Below are 19,446 nucleotides of genomic sequence, written 5' to 3'. Positions count from 1 at the left end.
TGCCTTATTTCCTTTTATGTGGATCAGGTTCAGAAAGGGGGAATTTCTTGCAGCAGTGTTTTCTGTATCTCTTTCAAAGTTGCTCCATACTTAAGAGACTATCTATCAGTGTTCTAATTCTTTTAATGTTGTTGGAAAAGGCTGACTGGACTAGAGGGCTGGAATGATGAACTTGGTGAATGCAGTGTTTCAGGCCCTGATGTATAGCACAAGATTTCCAGATGTTGTGAAAGACTGTCTTGGTTCGTCATTGTGGAGTTACTAATGTGTACAAGTTTTCACCTTGTAATACATATTCAGGACCGTGCAATGTCACTGTCTAATGACAGTTATCTGAGTGTTCAGTTGTGTGTTTTCAAATAGCTTGCTTGTTTTCAGTAGATGAGTTCCTTGATGAAACTGTGGCAGAACACAACCAGCTGTCTCCAGTGACTGATGAGGGGTCTGACTTGAGCCAACACTTATGTGAAAGTGTTTTTGCAAAGCCAGAATTGGCATGTGAAAATGAAGAAATGATACTGAAAATTGGTCATCGTTTGCGCACTGCAGTGGAGAGACTTCTGGAACTGGTTACAGAATCAACTAAACAAGTAAACCTTTTTAATCTGTATAGATGTATAATTATACTGAATATGTGAAATCTGTTTTATTGCTTCTGTTGTTTAGTACCCTATAGGATTGGCAACTAAAAAGAAACAGATTTTGCCTGAATACATGACAAGTTACCAGTATAGGGAGGCATGTGCATCCCTGCTTCTTACAATGAAGATTTTGCCCATTTTTGATAATTTCTTAATAAATGAGACTTTAGCAACTTTGTTTTCCTTCTAGCAGATCCTGTAGGAAGGGTATAGGTTGGTTGCCTTAAGTAAATTTGAAGTAGGTTTTTAGATGCATTTAGTAACTTCAGGAGACCAAGAGTTAGGGAGTTTTGAGGGGCTTTTATTAGACTTCACATCATTGCTTTTTCAACATGGGTAAGCAGGTTCAAGAAAAATCATGTTAAAATGTTTGGGAATATGTAGATAGCAGCAAGCAAACATCCTTGCAATTTTATGCTGCTTAATTCTGATAAAAGGAGCTGAACTCAATATCGTGGAAGAATTTTAGTATTTCCATAGTGAGTTTTGCAGTGTCCTATATATTCAGCTTTGTGAAGAGAAGTTATAAATCTGAGGTAGATGCCAGTGAATTGTATGCATATAAAAGATTGAATTTAGTCCTATGGTAATTAGTTTGTTGAGTAAAGAACCCCCTAATTAAAGAGAAAATGTGAAGAGAAGGAATATATCTGAAATTCATCTTCTCATCAGGTGTTTTATGCAACCAAGAGATAAGTGTCTATGTGCAATGTATATTTACCATCTTAAAAAAAAAAAAAAAAATCCCTCCTTGAATGAGAGGCTTAAACTTGTGCTTTTGGGTGCCGATGCCGATTCTGCTAACATGTAGCTGCCTTTTAGTTAAAGCACTAGCCCAAGCTGTGGCAAGTCTATATTCTAGGTCAACTTTGTCAGCTGTATTCAAGCATACTTTTCTTACATCTGTGAAAATTTCTTTCTATCAGGATAAGCTAAATATAAACTAAAAGGGAACGGGGCTGCTCTATTCCTTTTCCTTGAACTTGAGACGTTGCATGAAAGAATGCGAGACACACTCTCAGGCAACTGGTACCATACCTTGGAAACCTGATGATGTATTGACTTTACTGTCTGATAGACATGTCTGAATCTCTGAAGTATTTAAGTGCAAGTATGCCTTGAATTTCAAGTGGCTCAGGAAGTATCAAGCTGAGTTGTGCCTAAGTAAGATTTGTTGCAAAAATACAGGTACAGGGAGTCACCAAAGTGTCCTGGGGGTTTGAACAATGTCAACCTAGTACTAAAACGAAACTTCAAAACCTGCATCTTAATGCATAATTGTTATGCAATATTAAGAGGTACTTTGTTTAAATGTCTGTAGTATTATTACTTTGCATGTGCATCCAAGATCTGATGCTAGGGGGAATTGTTTACTTCTAGCTAGAGAAAATGCATGAAAACCATGCACAATTTGAAGAAGAATTCAGCCGCCGAAATCGGGAAACTGCCCAAGTGGTTAGTCAGCACCAAGAACTAATGGAGTGCCTCAGTGAGGAAAGTGAGGCCAAAAAACAGCTGGCATTAGAGCTTCATAAAGCGGAAGGTAAGAAAATGAAACAATGAAACAAATAGGAAGAGATTTTGGTTTCATTTACTCCTTATTCCTCCAAATATCTATAAAGTGTCTTTTGTTGTTGATTTTCATGTCTATAATCGTTTTTTTGCCTTTCAGATTACTAAACTACTTGAAGCTTGCATCTTCTCTTGCAAGTCTACTACTTAAATCCCCATCAGAATTGCATTTCCCTGGGATGAGTGTGATATTTTTTAGTCCTATACTTATACAGTATAAATATATGCTGTAAGTATGTAAGGGTCATAACCCCATGCAAAACTACAGGCTTGGGGAAGAGTAGCTGGAAAGCTGTCCAGTGGAAATGGACCTGGGAATGCTGGTCAACAGCAGCTGAATGTGAGCCAGCAGTGTGCCCAGGTGGCCAAGAAGGCAAACAGCATCCTGGCTTGTATTAGAAGGTCTGGTCAGCAGGAGCAGGGAAGAGATCGTCCCCTGTACTCAGTGCTGGTGAGGCCGTATCTTGAACCTTGTGGGCCCCTCACTACAAGAAGGACATTGGGTTGCTGGAGCATGTCCAGAGGAGGGCAACGGAGCTGGGCAAGAGCAAGAGTCTGGAGCACAGGGGTTATGGGGAGTGGCTGAGGGATGTGGGGCTGTTTAGTCTGGAAGAAAAGAGGCTAAGGGGAGACCTCATCACTCTCTAAATCTCCCTGAAAGGGGGTTGTAGCAGGGTGGGTGCTGGTCTCTTCTGCAAAGTAACGAGTGATCGGACAAGAGGAAATGGCCTCTAGTTGCACCAGGGGAGGTTTAGATTGGATATTAGGAAAAACTTCTTCACTGAAAGAGTAGGGAAGCATTGAAACTTGCTGCCTAGGAAACTGATGGAGTCTCCTTCCCTGGAAGTGTTCAAAAACCATGTAGGTGTGGCACTTCAGGAGATATTCCCTCAAGGGTCTATACTGGGACCAATGCTGTTTCATATTTTCATTGATAATATAGACGGCGAGATCGAGTGCACCTTCGGCAAGTTTGCAGATGACACCAAGCTGAGTGGTGCAGTTGTTACACCAGAAAGATGGGATGTTATCCAGAGGGACCTGGACAAGCTGGAGAATTGGGCCTATGTGAACATCATAGGGTTCAACAAGGCCAAGTGCAAGGTCCTACACCTGGGTCTGGGTAATATGCAGTTTCAGTACAGGCTGAGGGACATCATGAATGAGAGCAGCCCTGTGGAGAAGAACTTGGGGCTGCTGGTTAATGAGAAGCTCGGCAATGTGTGCTTGCAGCCCAGAAGGCAAACCGTATCCTTGGCTGCATCAAAAAATTGTGTCCAGCAGGTTGAGAGAGTCGATTCTGCCCCTCTACTCTGCTGTTGTGAGACCCCACCAGGAGTATTTTGTCCAGTTGTGGAATCTTCAGCAAAAGAAGGATAGAACAGTTGGAATAGGTCCAGAGAAGGGTTATGAAGATGACTGAAGGGCTGGAGCACCTCTGCTATGAGGACAGGCTGAGAGAGTCAGGGTTGTTCAGCCTGGAGAAGAGAAAGCTCTGGGGAGACTTTAAAGTGACCTTGCGGTGTCTGAAGGAGGTGTTCCAAGAAAACCGAGGAGGGGCTTTTTACAAGGGCCTGTAGTAACTGGATGAGGCAGGATGGCTTTGAATTGGAAGGGGGAAGATTTAGATTAGACATTGGGAAGAGACTCTGCATGATGAGTGTCATGAGACACTGGCACAGGTTGCCCAGGAAAGCTCCTCCTCCCTGGAGGTGTTCAAGGCTGGGTTAGATGGAGCTTTGAGCACCCTGATCCAGTGGGAGGTGCCCTTGCCCATGGCAGGGGGGTTGGAACTGAATGATCTTTAATGTCTCTTCCAGCCCAAACCATTCTATGATTCTATCATTTAGTAGGAACAATGGTGTGGGGCTGAGAGTTGGGATTGATGGTCTTAGAGGTCTTTTCCAACCTTAATCATTCTATGATTCTGTACTTTTGACTGTGTGTGAAAAATACCATAATTACAGTGGTTTGCGTTCCTGCATGTCTAAACATGGGAGCTTGGATTGTTGAATAGAAGATATACTCCCAGTGTAAGTCATCCCATCTGTCTGACCTTGGAAGCATTCAGCATGAACTAGAGCAATATTGGGTGGTAGTACAGGCATAAAGAGGCTCTGTAATAAGAGACAGAAAGGCCAAGGCTGTTGATCTCAACACGATCACAGGCTGCATATCATCAGTCTATTGCCCTTTGTAAAGAGGTCTTCTCCTTTGTGTAGGAGAATCTTTGGTTTTCATGTCCTTCAAGCTTTTCTCCCTAATCATGGCATCTGCTTTTCATTCCTCTTCTCATATTCATTTGGGCTTTATTTGGCCTTTCTAAAATTCTGCTTTCTTTTTGTGACTCGTTCCTGGATTTCTTGGTCTCTGAATCTAACACTTGATCTTACTTTTTGTAGATTCTGTTTCTTCAGACTTCAGCCCCTCAGCACAGGATGTGTCCTGTGCTATGTTGTGGGGCGATCTCAGGCCATCAAGGCTTAGCAATCCCTATATATGATTCACATGTTTCGAGGCATTTTGTGACAAGGAAGCCTCATAAAATTGGTTAGAATATGTTAACTGGTAAACTTTATTCCTTAAGATACTTCAGAAAGCCTAGCTACGGTGTAAATTTAAGTAATCGTGCACAATTTGCTTTGTCATCTTCCATTGTTTGTGTAAAATTGTTTATTCATGTCTTCAAGCTGCATTTTTCCAATAGATAAGCTTGTCTACTGCTTTATTTGCATTCTGACTTGGGATTTTAGGAATTATCGAAGGCTATGTTGCAGAAAAAGCTGCATTGGAAGAGGCCTTAAATCTGAAGGAGGAATCTGAACGTCGCCTTGTTGTGGAGCTGGAGAATATGCGTGAACGCTTCCAGGAGCTAACCCAGGAGCAAGCAATTCTTGGTGAGGAGTGGGTATGACATTATTAGTGGAAAACAAAATTGTCTCTAGTCAGGGCACACTGCTATGTGTTTCAGTCTTTGATTGGATGACCTAGAGAGAAGCTTGGTCTGGTGCAGAGGTTAGCAAGGTCTTCCTCTAAAAGCAGAAAATAAAATAAAGCAGCTGGTTCTTGGATTATGAGAAGGGGAGCGCTGTTAGTGAAGACTACTGGTATAGTCTTGTGCTTAGTTAGAAAAGGGAAGCTCTGAAAAAGTAAGAGCCATGTATTAACTACAGGTAGGTAGTTGCAACAGATAATTAGCAGCAAGTTACTAACTGAAATGCTGTTCATTTGACATTGCAGTCATCAAGAAGTTGGAGCTTCCAAGGTTCTTGACTACTTCTAGGACAAAGGAAATAGTTTAATAATGATGGATGAAACAAATACTCATGGAAGATTATTGAATTATGAAAAAATGGTGGTGATGATGTGTATTACATGTACCTAGGCTTTTCCCCTGCTCCCCAGCCATGTCCTGGCAAAATACACACACGTGGTCAGTAAGGGTGACTGTGGAAAGGTTTTAATTATCAAGCTTAAAGTCTCTTTAGGTTTTTGAAGGAAAGTACATGGGTCCAAAAAGTTGAATGTGTAGCATTGTTGGAAAGGATAAGGTGAGGCAAGTATCTTCAACTTTTTATATAAGGATGACTCGCTGCAAGCCAAAGACAGGTGCTGAAATACCAAATGAAACTTGGTTAAGTAAGTGCAGTCTAAGTTCTCCACTCCCCCACTCCCTCAGCCCCCTAGAGTATGTGATATGTTGCATTCTGGCTACAGGGAGCTTATGCAGGCAAGTGGTGTACGATAAGGGGGAAACCCTAACATACTGGATGGAATCTAGTGGCACTCAATGAGTGGAAGTTGGTGCTGTGACAACTCACGCTGCAATAAGGGGGCACACGTTTTGACAGTGATTTAATAAAGACCCTGAGGGATCTCAGTTTAGTATAGTTGGCTTACATGTAAGTTAATTTTTTGATTCACAGAGGAAAATTCAGGGATGTTATATGACTTGCACTATGCAGAACCTCACAACCAGCTTATGCTTGTTCTTAATGATGAATCTATGAATCATTTAAGTAGCATTATATAGTTTCGACTTCTTGAATTTACAGCCTTAATGCCATGCTAATACTTCTACTGGAAATAAATTTCCAGTAGAAATTTATCATTTGGGATCACTGCCTTTCCATTTCTGCTAATGCCCATATTACACTACCCTCAGTTATGACAACATGATGTCACCTTCAGTTATGTTGCATAGATCTTTACTGCATGAGCAGATTTAACTAACGGGTAGTTGTACATAGAGCATGCTTAGGTCAGAAAGAAACAGTTCTCTAGTGATTTTTTCTGTTGTCAGTAGGGGAGGAATGTAAAGACTCTAGATTTCAGGTTATTGACTCAAATCTTTTAGGAGGGCTGTGTTTGACTGCCCTCAAACTTGGGAGGGCACTACTTGGGAGTCTCTGTAGATTCCTGCTTGGCTTTCAGCCCTGCTTGTTTCATTGTTCTCCAACTCTCATCTGCTTCTTGCCTCTCCCCAATCTCCTCTTCTTCTCTTCACCTTGCTTTTCATCTCTCTTCTGGCTCAACTGTGCTATTGTCCTTCATGTGTGGACTGCCTTCCTTCTATGTTATTCCTTTTGGCTCTGCACTTGCTCTTTCAAACATAGTGCAACCAAAATACTCATGTTGTAAATAAAGTCATACAATGGTTTCAGTTGTATGAACTTTAAGAGTCAAACTCTCCTGCAATGAACAGGGACATATTCAATGAGAATAGAATAGAATCTTTCAGCTGGAAGGGACCTGCAACAATCAGATGATCCAACTGCCTGACCTATTCAGGGCTGACCAAGTTAAACCATTGGCACTAAGGGCATTGTCCAAATGCCTCTCAAACACTGACAGGCTTGGGTCATTGACTACCTCTCCGGGAAACCTGATCTCAGCACTTCCCTCTCCACGTCCCCACCTCCTGTAGAGATCAATGAGATCGCCCCTCAGCCTCTTTTCTCCAAATGAGACAAACCCAGAGTCCTCAGCTGCTCCTCACAGGACATGCCTTCCAGCCCTCTCACCAGCAACTCAGTCAGGTTGCTTAGAACTCCTTCCAACTTGACCTTGAATGTTTCTGGGGATGGGGCTTCTACCACCTCTCTGGACAAACTGTTCCAGTGTGTCACCACCCTCATGGTAACAAATTTCATCCTTGTATCTAGTCTGAATTTACCCTCTTTCAGTTTAAAACCGTTACCCCTTGTCCTATTGCTACAGGCTCTTTTAAGAAGTATAGTATACATGTTAGTATTAGAAGTTGTGTCTGTCTCTGCTTCTCATATGACATGTTAATAATATCTTACTGTTACCTTAAGAAAATTGAATAGTGGTCTCATGCAGACAGTCCTTGCTTACAGAGTCTACACTTGTTTGCCCCAATAAACAGAGGAAGAAGGGGGGTGGAAGACCTCTCTACCTCAGGGGAAGACAGCAGAACATAAACAGATTCAGGAGCTGTAAACTGAAATTGAAATGTGTGTCGTGCTTGCTTTACAACAGTGATTACGGCCTTGAGTAATACTTCCCACCAGAAACGAAAGTAAATTCATGATATTATTGAACTAAGGTATGCCAGTGGGTCATGGAAAAACATGACAGATTAGAGTCTAAGGCTATTCCAGTGAGCCCTGCTGGGGTGAATTCTGCTTTGAATCCCCTGGCAGGAGCTAAAAGGGGGCTTTGAGGCATTAATTATTCTGTCTCTGTCTGGGGAAAATTGCAAAAAGATTATTTATTCATTGTCTTGGAAAGCACACAAGTTACTAGCCAAGAATATTGCAAGAAACTTGCATGGTTATGATGTAAACCATTTCTAGAGTAGCTCTAGTCCAATTACAGACATGGTTCAATGTTTGTCATAGGGAGTATTGCATCGTAAGGAAGATGATTTGAATTTTTGTCAAATAAATGGTAGGCACTATCTGTATTACCTGTAAATTTTTAGGGATTTAGAAGATGGAATGGATCACAATGTTCTGTTCTTGTCTTGTACATGTTTTGTGTTTTGATTTCTAGGACCACCTGTTGCTAATGTAGCACAAAGAGAAGGTTCAGGTTTGTAATGAGTGTGGGTTTTTTTCTGTTTTCTGTTACTGTTACATTGAATGAATAAATTGATAGTTTTGCTTTTATTTTAACAAAGAGGAATAGTACTTCATAAATAGCACAAGAAATTACTAGGGTTATGGATATCCTGGCAAAAAAATGTTATGAGTTCTGCGATGCATCATAAAACAACTAAAACTAAGAATATTCAATTCAGTGATCAATATTTAAAGGAAAAAAAATTGGTTTGCTACTCTTAGGCTTAAAATACTTTGTGCCATTATCTTTGTGTTTGCCAGCTTCATTTTTCTTTTGAGGGGATGGAGTAAGTGTGCTTTGAGCTTCTCATGATACACAGTCAGCTGTTAAAACTATTAAATTAATATAATTTTTATTTAAATTAAATTAATCTAGAGCAGGGGGAAACATTTGAGATGATGTAAAATGGAGAGCTAAAAAAATACAGCAAATACTGAAAGAAGTATAAGGGAGGCTGGAGAAATGTAACTGAATGGATAGGTGGATCAGAAAAAAGAGAGAGGATGGCAAGGAAAACTAGTTATGGGATGGAAGGTGAAACAAAAAAAAAGCAAGCAAGAAGGATCTGTAGAGTTTTCTACTGCCTTTGGAAGTCTAATGCTGAAATAAAATTTGTAGCTGCCAAATTGAAAGAGATATCTTCCTTCCCCAACGACCACAAACTAAAGTGTGTCTACTTAACTCCTGAGTTAGCAAACATTTAGATCTGATAAATTTATAGCTGCCATGATTATGTTTTGTGTTCTACTCCAGGTATAATTCTCTTATCACATTTTTAGATTAATTTTACTTATACGAACATGTATATTTATATATTCTCTTGCATATTTACTGCCTCTTGTTTCTAGACTTTTACCTTTCACCCAAGATGTGTGAGCTGCGTGAGCAGCTCAAGTGAATAGGAGAGAATGATTTGGGTAAATTCCAGTTAGAGTTAAAAAGCTGCACTGGGCTCTCTTGCCCATTACTATATATTAATTCCTCTGTCCATTCAGATCTCCACAAACACTATGTTTCTCTAACATATTTTTGGTAGCCACTGTCCTGAAATTTGCTGCTGCTCACTCAGTGAGGGAACGTCTAAACTAGCTGGTTAGTGTGTGCTTTAGAACTTCCATTCTCCCTGTAGCTGCTGCCCTGCTCTTGCCAGCAGCTCTTTAGAACCTGAACAGCTGCATTTGCTGCAAGTGCTGAGCCCTCAAATTCGTCCCCTTTCCCGTACTCCAGCCACCTGTAGTACTCTTCCTCTGGTTTGGTATTGTTTGTAGTGTGTGGAAAATATGACAAATAAAAATCATATTGTTTGGAGTTGGTTGACGTGGCTTATTCCTTGAAAAGCTGATACCTCATCTCTTTTTTGGTGTGCAGCACTAATATGAGTGGAATGGCCTCGCTAATGAAATGCGCTTTGAATGGAGCTTAGCATTTGCTAATGGTGATCTTGGGCATGCAGAGGAGTGTGCCAGGGCATTACCAAAGTGAAACTGTGTGATAGATAATGTTTGTTCCTACAAAGAAGCAAATCTGCAATCTGATGGTCTGTTCATGCTGCTCATAATTACATTTATACACCTGAGGAACGTGTGCTTACAAAAAAAAATTTAACCATTGTTCTTCACTGAGATTTGCCAAAATTGGATACCTGCTTTCTATGAAATGTTTTCAGTTCCACGTAAAATCTGTTAGCCTAATACTTTCAATTTGAGGAGGTGACCAAGACCATTTATTTCTTTTTTATCTGATTGGTATTTTGTCCCTCAGAAAGCATTAGTGTTCTTTTTGAAGCTGGAAAAAGCCAACTTGTTAATGACCATGTTTCTTGGCGTATAGAAAGAAAAATTCTTGTCCTTGTTTTCACAAAAGCATCAGTTCTTTTCTCTGCGCATCAGTACCTCCATGCCCTTCCTGTTGGTAATGTATACACACTGCAGTGTGCCCTCCTCCATGCACCAGGTATGAGCATGTACAGTGGATTGCACTTTTATTTCCATCTCAGGCCTGACAAAACATGCTGCTGTGCAGCTGTGGCTGGGATTCCTGCTCCTAATGGAATTCAGACTCTTGTTGGCTTTTTTCCGGGCTGTGTGTTTTAGCCTTGAATAACTTACTATGCTGTATCTCATGATGACAGGAGACTGTTACAGCTCCAAGTGTGCTGTGAGAGAAAATGCTGTGGTGGAAGCTCTTCATTTACCTGCAAGCATTCTGCCAGAGCCTGAGTTACATCCACAATTCAGTGAACATTTGAATAGGAAGCGTGGAGCTTAGTTCATGTGATTGTTTAGCACTATGCTAGAAAAAGGGAGCGTGGCACAGTGACTGCACAGTTGCTGTTACTATGCAGGCAGCTGAGCACCTGCTTTTGGTAGTAGTGAGTTTGCAAAATGTGATAATGTACAAAAAATGATCACAAAAAGTGATAGTGCACAACTACATTCCAACTACATTTCACTCCAAGCAGTGCTTGGAATGTAGTTGTGCATTATCACTCAACTGCAGAAACTACTTACCAGGACTAGACCTTTTTTAGATACATAGTCTGTGAGTGTATCTCCGGCAGTTCCTCACTATTATCCTCGATTAATCCTGTGACTTGTATTTATCAGCTAATAGCAAACTTAAAATGGCTGTGAGGGAGGACAGGACTCTTAATGTGTTGCGGTAATGGGTTATTCCCTTCATCTGGTGTGTGTCATGTTCTCACGTGGGCAATATACATCTATGGTACACGTCTTGAAGAAATCAAACTGATAAGCAATTTTGTGTCCTTTTCAGTTGCTTTCAAAAGCTACCACAGGTCCTGAGAAAATCTGACAAACAGTTAAAGAATCTGGTATAGTTATGTATCTGCTGAGTTTTCTTTTGTTCAATTAACCTCTTAGTTTTATCTTGCACATTTTAATATTGTCTTAATGCGGAGAAAGTCTAGTTGCTACAGTAAGAAACCAAGGTAACTGAACCACGAAGTCACAGAGTTGCTGCAGACCTCTAGAGCTCGTTTAGTCCGTAATTTTTTTGCCAAAGCAAAATCTACATCGCTTGTTTCTCCTTGTCCAGCCTCTTTAATTTCCAGAGGCAAAGACTTCACCGTCCCAGCACAGTTTAGGGCTTCCTTATCTTTACTGCCATGACATTTTTTCCAGTGTTTTATGTAAATGCTATTGCATCCTTCTAAGCTTTCATGAGTTTATCTTCTTGGGGATCAGCATACAAACATTCATGCTTTTTTTGTTTATTTAAAGTGTTAAATTTAATTGAATACCTGTGGTTAGTGAAGCACTGGAAAAGATTTTTGTAAGGAGGCTGTGGTATCATTTTTGGTTTTGAAGGTTTGTAACAGCAACTTAAAAGGTGCTAGGTCAGTAATCATGTGAATTGAGTTGATGACACTTGGAGAAGGGAATTGTCCCATGTTGGGAACTAGTCTGGGTGTCTAGTTAAGGTCCTTGTTGGAATCACAGACTTACCTTTTTGTCTGTGACTGAAAACATTTAAGGTAAATAGTGGAGCATTTGAGAAGTAAAGTAGTGAGCTCTTGCAGGACCTTGCTTTAAATACTAAATAGCTGGACTTCTAGTTTTGTGTTCAGATTACTTTTAGCTATATTCACATAAAAATATTTTTTTCTCCAAGTACATTCACAGTAGAGTCTCAGTTTCGGTCTCCTAAACAGTGTATTCAGTGTATCTAACTGATGGAAAATGTGGTTTGTAGGTGTAAATTAGCTCTTGATAACTTAAATAATCTTCAGCTACCTATGTTTTCATAGTTGGGGTATTTCTTTTGCATTTGTACAGGATCAGTACATGCCATCTTTTTCCCAGGTGTTTTTTCCGCTTCTAGCCTCAGAACTGGACTGATTTTCTGTAAGTGTGATTTTTCTCTGGCTTTTAATTCCCACTCGGGTTCAGAGAAAAAAATTCTTTGCTTTCTCATAGCACCTAACTTCAGTGTAGGACTGGGCACCACCAGCTGCTGAAGAGATGGACCGGGTGCTAACTCAGCAGTGTGGTCAGCGGCAGCAGTATCCAGCGTGGCAGAAGGCAGAGGAGTAACTGAGAGGCTGACCTGAGACTGGGTGTTTGAGGTCTAAGGAGGATCTTGGCATGGCAATTTGGAGGAGTTGAGAAATCAGTATTGGATAGCTTGATTGGGAAGAAATTTGAAGTAGGGTGGGAAGTGGGGATGGAAAAGGTGGCAAGGATTTAGGATAGAATAACGATGGATGGAGCAGTTAGAAGGATGGGTATGAAAGTGGGGTGTGGGGTTTAAACTTAGGGATGGAGTACATATGGAACAGAGTGAATCTGGAGAACAGAAGCTCTGTTGTGGTTTGGAAAGAGCCTCTGGGAAGGAGGAGGGCGGAACCTGGATTGAGAGGGCAAAGAACTAAGGGAGGGACTTTGAAAGACTCCTGGCTGAGTGAGATGGGGCTCTCTGGAACTGCAAGGTCTCAAGGCATGAAGGTGAAAGCTTTCTGTGGGCCCAGAGTATCTCCAACCAGGATTTACTTTGGAATTGAGAACAGATGCCTGTGTCCTCCTTTACTACATTGTATGGTAGCCTTAACACAATGGGCAGTTGAGTATCACACTTACTTTTGTGTTTCAGACCATCTTGAGCTCAATTTGATTTTTGTACCCTACACTGAAAACTTTGATGTTGTTTTTGTGTTCCTCTTCAGGTCTACTCAAGGAAGTAGAAATTTTAGCAAAGGAGAAATTAGAGCTTCAATGTCAGGCAGAAAAGGACCATTCCAACTTACGCTCTCAGATGAAAGTTTTGGAGGTGGAACTGGAAGAACAGCTGCATAGTAATCAAGACCTGGCTACACAGTTATTGGAGGTTGCTGAATTAAAACAACAAGTACAAGTTCTTGAAAAACAGCTTAAAAACCAGCGACAGTTCATGGATGTAAGCGAGCTTGCTACCACATTTCCATGGTTTTGGAGGTGATAAATATCCTTCTTTGTGACTGAGACTTGGAACATGGTTCCTAAAATATGATGCTTTCTGTTTTATTTGATATTGAGACCTTGGTTTTCTAGTCTTGCAAAAGAAAAAAGAAAGGTAGTATTTAAATTCCTTTTCTGTCGTATTACAGGGGTTTTTTTTCATTTGTTTTATTAGTTGCTAATTGTATGTACGTTGGAATCAAAAAGGGCTTTTTTGTCTTTCCCTGTGACTTTAGCTCTGCTTTCAGGGCTATTAATAGGTGTTAATTATTTTTTAAATGAGCATAGTTTCTTCGCCATGAAAAAAAACCAGATTTTTCTTGTATTCGATATTCTAATGAATTGGAAAGTTTTTTAAAAAGACTTTATCTCTGGCTGGGTTTACAGGAACAAGCTATAGAAAGGGAACATGAACGTGATGATTTTCAGCAGGAAATTCGGAAACTGGAAGAACAGCTAAAACTTGCAGCAAAATCACAGACTTCAGGAGAACCCAAAGAGTATAGGGTGAGTAAAATCACACTTAGTGGACAAATGATTTTATCGCAATTGAATACAAAACCCTGTATTGTCTTGGGAGACTGAGTCTTGAGAGACCTTTTTTCCCCTCTGTCACCCAGAGCGCAAATTTTCCCCCAAGTGACCGGACTACAGTCAGGCAGTGAGGGTGTACTTGCATTATTTCTGGACACGGAAATAAATGTGTGTTCTTTACAGTAGTTTCGTAGCCCATGAGCATGGCTTAAATTAACTAAAGAAGATAACAATACAGACACACAGCTCTACATAGCACAGCTAAGGGATGACTTCTGGATTCCAAACATCTTCAATTTTTCCAGTTACACCAGGTGTCATAAGAAATATTCTTTGTGTGCGTGCTTTAAGTTTCTAAATAAGTCCTTTTTTTTTTTACATGTTCATTTGTTTGATGCTTGGTTTCAAAGATTAACTTTCACTTTTTCTTCTTGTTTTGTTTTTTTCTTTTTCACGTAAACGAACCTACAGAACTATGAATTGATTCTACAGGTATGGAAAACAGCATGAACACCTCTTTAACCTTTCTCCTCTTTTTCCTTCCAATGTCTTCTATTGATTAGATCTGCTATGACTGTTCTTTCCTCTTCCTGATATGTCAAGTCTGCTTCAACTTGACCTGGAGATAAGCACACACGTTTCAGGGAGGGAAAGCTCTTGCAAGGAGTGAGGAACTGCCTTCAATTTAATTTCCTGTACATAAGTGCTTCATTCTCCTGGCTTATTGCTCAGGTACATTACAGGCAGTTACTTAGTGTAAAGGAGCTTTTTGTCTTGACAGGAAAACTTGAGATTCGGAGTATGAAACAAAGATGATGGAATTACAGTGGTAGACTGTGCCTTCGGCTTTTGTTTGTGGCCTTGCTCTTAGACTTCAATGTGTATACTACTTAATTTCATTTCCATCTATCAATTTATATACGGTTTATGAAATTATGCACTTCTGTGTGAGAGAAGCAAATCTTGTAGGAACAACTGAATCTTTGCTAGAGTGAATTTTCCATGCTGGAGGACAACTGATTGTCACTTGCATTCTGTAACCTCTGGTAGGACTTCATTAGGCTTCTTACGAAATAGAGTGATTATATACCATTCTACATCAGTGTCAGCTTCTCATTTGTATGAGGATCCAGTTATCTGGCATTAAGATTTTCTGAGTGCATCACACGTGCAGCTTGTGTATTAATTACTCTGTGGCAGAAAAAGAATGGCAGAGATTTCGGTTTTGAAGGCCTTATGACCTGTTGGAGATCTGTTTGTACCCCGAACACGTCCCTCTGTGGCCGTCTTGGGCATACAGAATCACAGAGGATATATGTCAGGTTATTCAAAATACGATAAACCGTTAAGACCACAGCTTGCTTTCTATCCAGGATGTTAGGTGGATGACAATAGGTTATTCTTTGCTAGAGTGCTTCTGGCTTAGTAAAGAAGAAGACCTGAGAAAAATAAGACTAGCCGCAGTAACTTTGCAGCCTCTGTCAGAAAGGATTAAAACTTAATTGGAGAAGGGAAGGTAACTCAGCAAGTGGTGTTTGGGGGGTAGGGCAAGGTATGCACGCAATCTGTGCCCAAAAAAAAAAGTCAGGATTTAGATGGTGCTTGTACAGTTATTTAATGCAGCTGGAACATCAGTAATTGCTTAACTCACTCTGAAACAACTTGGTTCACTTGAACTAATTTCTTCATGTAGGAGTTTAAACAAGTTAATAGTTGTTCTCTCTGCTGCTCTCCAGAGTCAAGGCATATGTGAGTGGGATTATTTTGTGAAAATAATGCTGACTGGTACTACAAGCTGCATCTGAGAGTTTGCCAGGAAATTGAAGACTGTGAAAAGGTTTCCTTAGCTACAGAACTGCAGCACTGGCTTTCTAGCAACGTGTCGCTAAACAGACTTGTCGTGTGTAAAGTGTCACAATGTCTGGGATCCTGATGATATATACCAATATTTTATAGCATTGAAAAGTACTAAAGTTCTAAAAGATTGTTCTGTACTGAAAACCTTTTCTGAAAGGCCCGTGTTATACTTAACAGTTGATTAATGGCTGATGAGAAGAGAAGGAAGTAAGATATATGTGGAATTAAGCAAATGTATATATGCCTATAAGCAGCTGAGACTATCATGTTAATCACTTGGTATTACTGACTACTCTGTGATGTTCTGCATGCTTATTAATTTGACCAAATTAACTCTATTCTTCTGTATTTTACTGAAGGGTGTTCTTCTGCTTTAGTAATATCTCTAGAATACTTTGAAGACATAAAATTCTATATTAATTCAAAGATTTTTTTAATATATGTAATATTGCAGTGAAATTTGGACAAAGTCAGACACTTATTGATGAACAAAGCATTTATTTTATAAAATCCCATCTTCCCTGCTCATTGGTATTGACCAAATTATTTCTTCTTCGGAAGGTCCCCTGTTAGTTTCCTATTTAAGCTTGCTTTTGCTGTGCTTAATGACTTTTACTTCCGACACAGTATGTCTGTCACACTTGGTGGGTAGCAGAGGCAGAAGAGAACCAAAGCTCCTTGTCTTGCCTTCACATTAATTACTGGGATGAAGGAGTGACTGTTTTCCAGTAGCTCTATGCATGGTTTGATCTCATTGAGATCAAATGCAAAATTATTAGCCTTTTCATATTGAAATTGAACTGAATTTCCGTATTTTTGGAAAAAGAGTACCTGTTCTATGTTGACTGCTGATTTGCAGGCATTGAGTATTTATCTTGCATATTTATCTTTCAATTCTTGGTATCTTCCTTTAAACTGGAACTCTTTGAAGTAACGCAAGAGGGTTCTGAGGTTACATAAGTACTTCTAATTACTATCATCTTTGGTTTTTTTAATCCAAAACAAACAAAACCCGACAATCCTCTCCCCACACACCACAAGGCCCCTTTTGATGCTCACTGGGACTTGAGAGTATACCTTCATCCAATCCAGTACTTTGCGAGAAGACTGCCAAAATTAAGGAGTAATCAAATGCGTATTTAAGAGGTAAAAAAATTTGGAAAACAAGTTTTCAGAAAGTTGCTTTTTCATCCTTTCTGCTTTTACTTTCTCCACGTCTGCTTTTACTTTCTTCTGGGATTTTAGCACTAGTCTAGTCCGTAGTTAAACTCCACCTGCTTTGCCATGAAATTACTCTTGCTTCCAAGTGGAAGTTTGTTATATTGCCTGAATATCTGTATAATGTTACTTCTGTATAGGTAGAATCTTTACAAGCAGAAATGAAAGAGAAGATGGATGATTACAATAAGCTATTATTGGAAAAGGAGCGAAAAAACGAGGAAATTACAGCTCGTGATAAAGAGATAGAAAAACTGGTGGCACAGATACGAGAACTGGAGCACAGCGGTACTGAACTCTCAAAGACTGTACGCTGCTTGGAACAACAACTGCAAAAGCTGAAGAAAGTAGAAACTGAATTAAAACAAGTAATTTTAAATACTTATTTAAGTGGGAGTGGCATTATGCAGATGGTATCTTCATGGGGGATATCAATGAATGCAGTACAGTGTTGTGTGAGACTTTCCCTGGCACCCAGTGGTGAGTTAAACTGTTGTGTAGATGGCAGGTTTCGCAGCCACAGTTCTAAAGAAACTCTGGTTTTACAGACTCCAAGCCTACTTAGTGTAGAGACTGTCTTTTGACAGTTGTTATGTTTGCATGGATCAGAGCAGCTCTTTTGCTTCTCTGGAAACTCCTGAGAAGATAGTGTTACTGAAAGTTAAACATCGTGAGTCTTCATTAAATAACTCTGCTTAAAATCATACTATCTTAATCAGTAGCTCCTCTTGCTATGTGTCTTTGGAGCCAGGTCTGTTTGCCATAGTCTGAAATTTTTAGTGCTTTGTTACTACTGCAGATATAATCACAGCTTAGAGCAAAGAATTACATTCCATTTAGCAAAAGTATTTGTTTGCTACCAAATATCTGAGTAACCTTTTCTACCATTTTAAACTAAACGTTTCTGTATCCTCCCTGCAATTTTCCTTGGTTATGTATTGTTAGAGTGACTGTTGGGTTTGAAGTGTTGAGTGGCATAGTCTAAACTAAATGTATTAGTTTTCTCATTTTGTAAATATTTGCTTCCGTTATTTTTTATTTTAAAAATATTGAACAAAATACTTTTTGTTTTAGCTTCAGTTAACGTGATATAGATTAGCCAGTCATAGTTTATTAGGTACTCCTATTCCCATTTGACATTTGTGAGGTTGCACCTGGAGAATGGCTTGGTTTTAGAGTGTCATGTACAAGACAGAATTTGGCATACTGAAGCAAGTCTAGCATCAAGACCATCAAGACAGTCAGAATGTTGGAGCAAGTGATTTTTGAGGGGAAGCTTAGAGATCAGGGTTTGTTTAACTTTGTGGAGATCTTATTGTTGCCTACAAGCATATAATAGGAGGTTATAGAGAAGGTGGAGTCAGACTTGGAAGTACACAGTGAAAGGATGAGAAGATATGCATGTAAACTGCAACAAGGGCAATTCCAGTTAAAGTGTAGAGGGAAATAGTCATTCCGGGGGGCAAACAAATGGTGAAAAAGGGACTCAGAGTGGCAGTGGTGTGTCCATGACTTGGAGATGCTCAGAATTTGTCTGACTGAAGCCCTGAGCAGAGCCATGTTGGTTCTGCTTTGAGTCAGAAGTTATCAGAGAGCTCTAGAGACCCTTACGAGCTCAAGCTATTCTGTGATTTTATCTAAAGATACAAAAGCTATGCCCATTCACTTTCTGTTGGCTTGCCTTGGAGTGTGATGTTGACTCTGATATTACTGTTGGCAAGTTGCTCTTGTCTCTGAAATCTTAGCTTTCTGATAACAGGCTTTCTTTATCTACGCAAATTCAAAACATTCTTTTAACTGTCTCAATGTCCCAGGAAATTGATATTTCTTAAAAATTTTATATAAGTCAAATCCAGACTCTGTTTATTTTTCCAAGAAACTAATTTATCAGCTTTAAGCAATGTTTTACTAGTCTATACTATTGACAGGCTGAGAGAGTTGGGCTTGTTCAGCCTGGAGAAGAGAAGGCTCCCAGGAGATCTTATAGCGACCTTCCAGTACCTGAAGGAGGCCTACAGGAAGGCTGGAGAGGGGCTATTTGTAAACGCTTGTGGTGATAGGACAAGGGGGAACGGGTATAAACTGGAGAGGGGCAGATTTAGGCTAGACATTAGGAAGAACTTCTTCACCATGACAGTGGTGAGACAGTGGTACAGGTTGCCCAGGGAAGTTGTGGCTGCCCCATCCCTGGAGGTGTTCAAGGCCAGGTTGGATGGGCCTTGGGCAGCCTGATCTAGTGGGATGTCCTTGCCCGTGGCAGGGGGGTTGGAACTAGGTGATCTTTAAGGTCCCTTCCAACCCTAACTATTCTATGATTCTATGATTCTGTGATTCTATTCAGTTTGCCAACTGTAGACATTGTAATAGTTTGTCCTGAAGCAATTTTGTGCAGTAAATAAGTGCCAACAGAGCCCTAAGAATGATTGGCTGTTGTGCATTTTTTGCTGTAAAAATACACATGATGTGAGTGGCAATTACAGATTTTTATTTTTGCCTGAATGCCAACATACAAAACATGTAGGTGTTGCAGATAACGGAGACTAGCACTAATAAGAAATAGGTCTGAAAAGAGTAATTTTGAA

At 40.0% G+C, this 19,446-nt stretch overlaps 1 protein-coding gene across 6 annotated transcripts in view; it reads left to right on the top strand.

The window, feature by feature from the left end:
- Positions 1 to 19,446, top strand: part of PCNT (pericentrin) — a 99,364-nt gene that overhangs the window by 41,657 nt on the left and 38,261 nt on the right. For 2 of the 6 annotated variants that reach the window (XM_054070422.1, XM_054070420.1), the window contains 8 exons: positions 379 to 590; positions 2,022 to 2,184; positions 4,967 to 5,110; positions 8,232 to 8,270; positions 12,985 to 13,214; positions 13,643 to 13,762; positions 14,261 to 14,281; positions 17,005 to 17,232. In XM_054070422.1, the coding sequence (XP_053926397.1) occupies positions 379 to 590; positions 2,022 to 2,184; positions 4,967 to 5,110; positions 8,232 to 8,270; positions 12,985 to 13,214; positions 13,643 to 13,762; positions 14,261 to 14,281; positions 17,005 to 17,232 (1,157 nt within the window). The remainder of the gene's footprint in view (positions 1 to 378; positions 591 to 2,021; positions 2,185 to 4,966; positions 5,111 to 8,231; positions 8,271 to 12,984; positions 13,215 to 13,642; positions 13,763 to 14,260; positions 14,282 to 17,004; positions 17,233 to 19,446) is intronic. The other 4 variants (XM_054070425.1, XM_054070423.1, XM_054070421.1 and 1 more) reach the window with 3 other exon arrangements.

Source organism: Cuculus canorus, chromosome 6 (assembly GCF_017976375.1).
Source record: "Cuculus canorus isolate bCucCan1 chromosome 6, bCucCan1.pri, whole genome shotgun sequence".
Lineage (NCBI taxonomy): Eukaryota > Metazoa > Chordata > Aves > Cuculiformes > Cuculidae > Cuculus > Cuculus canorus.
This window is presented reverse-complemented; position numbering and strand designations above follow the sequence as displayed.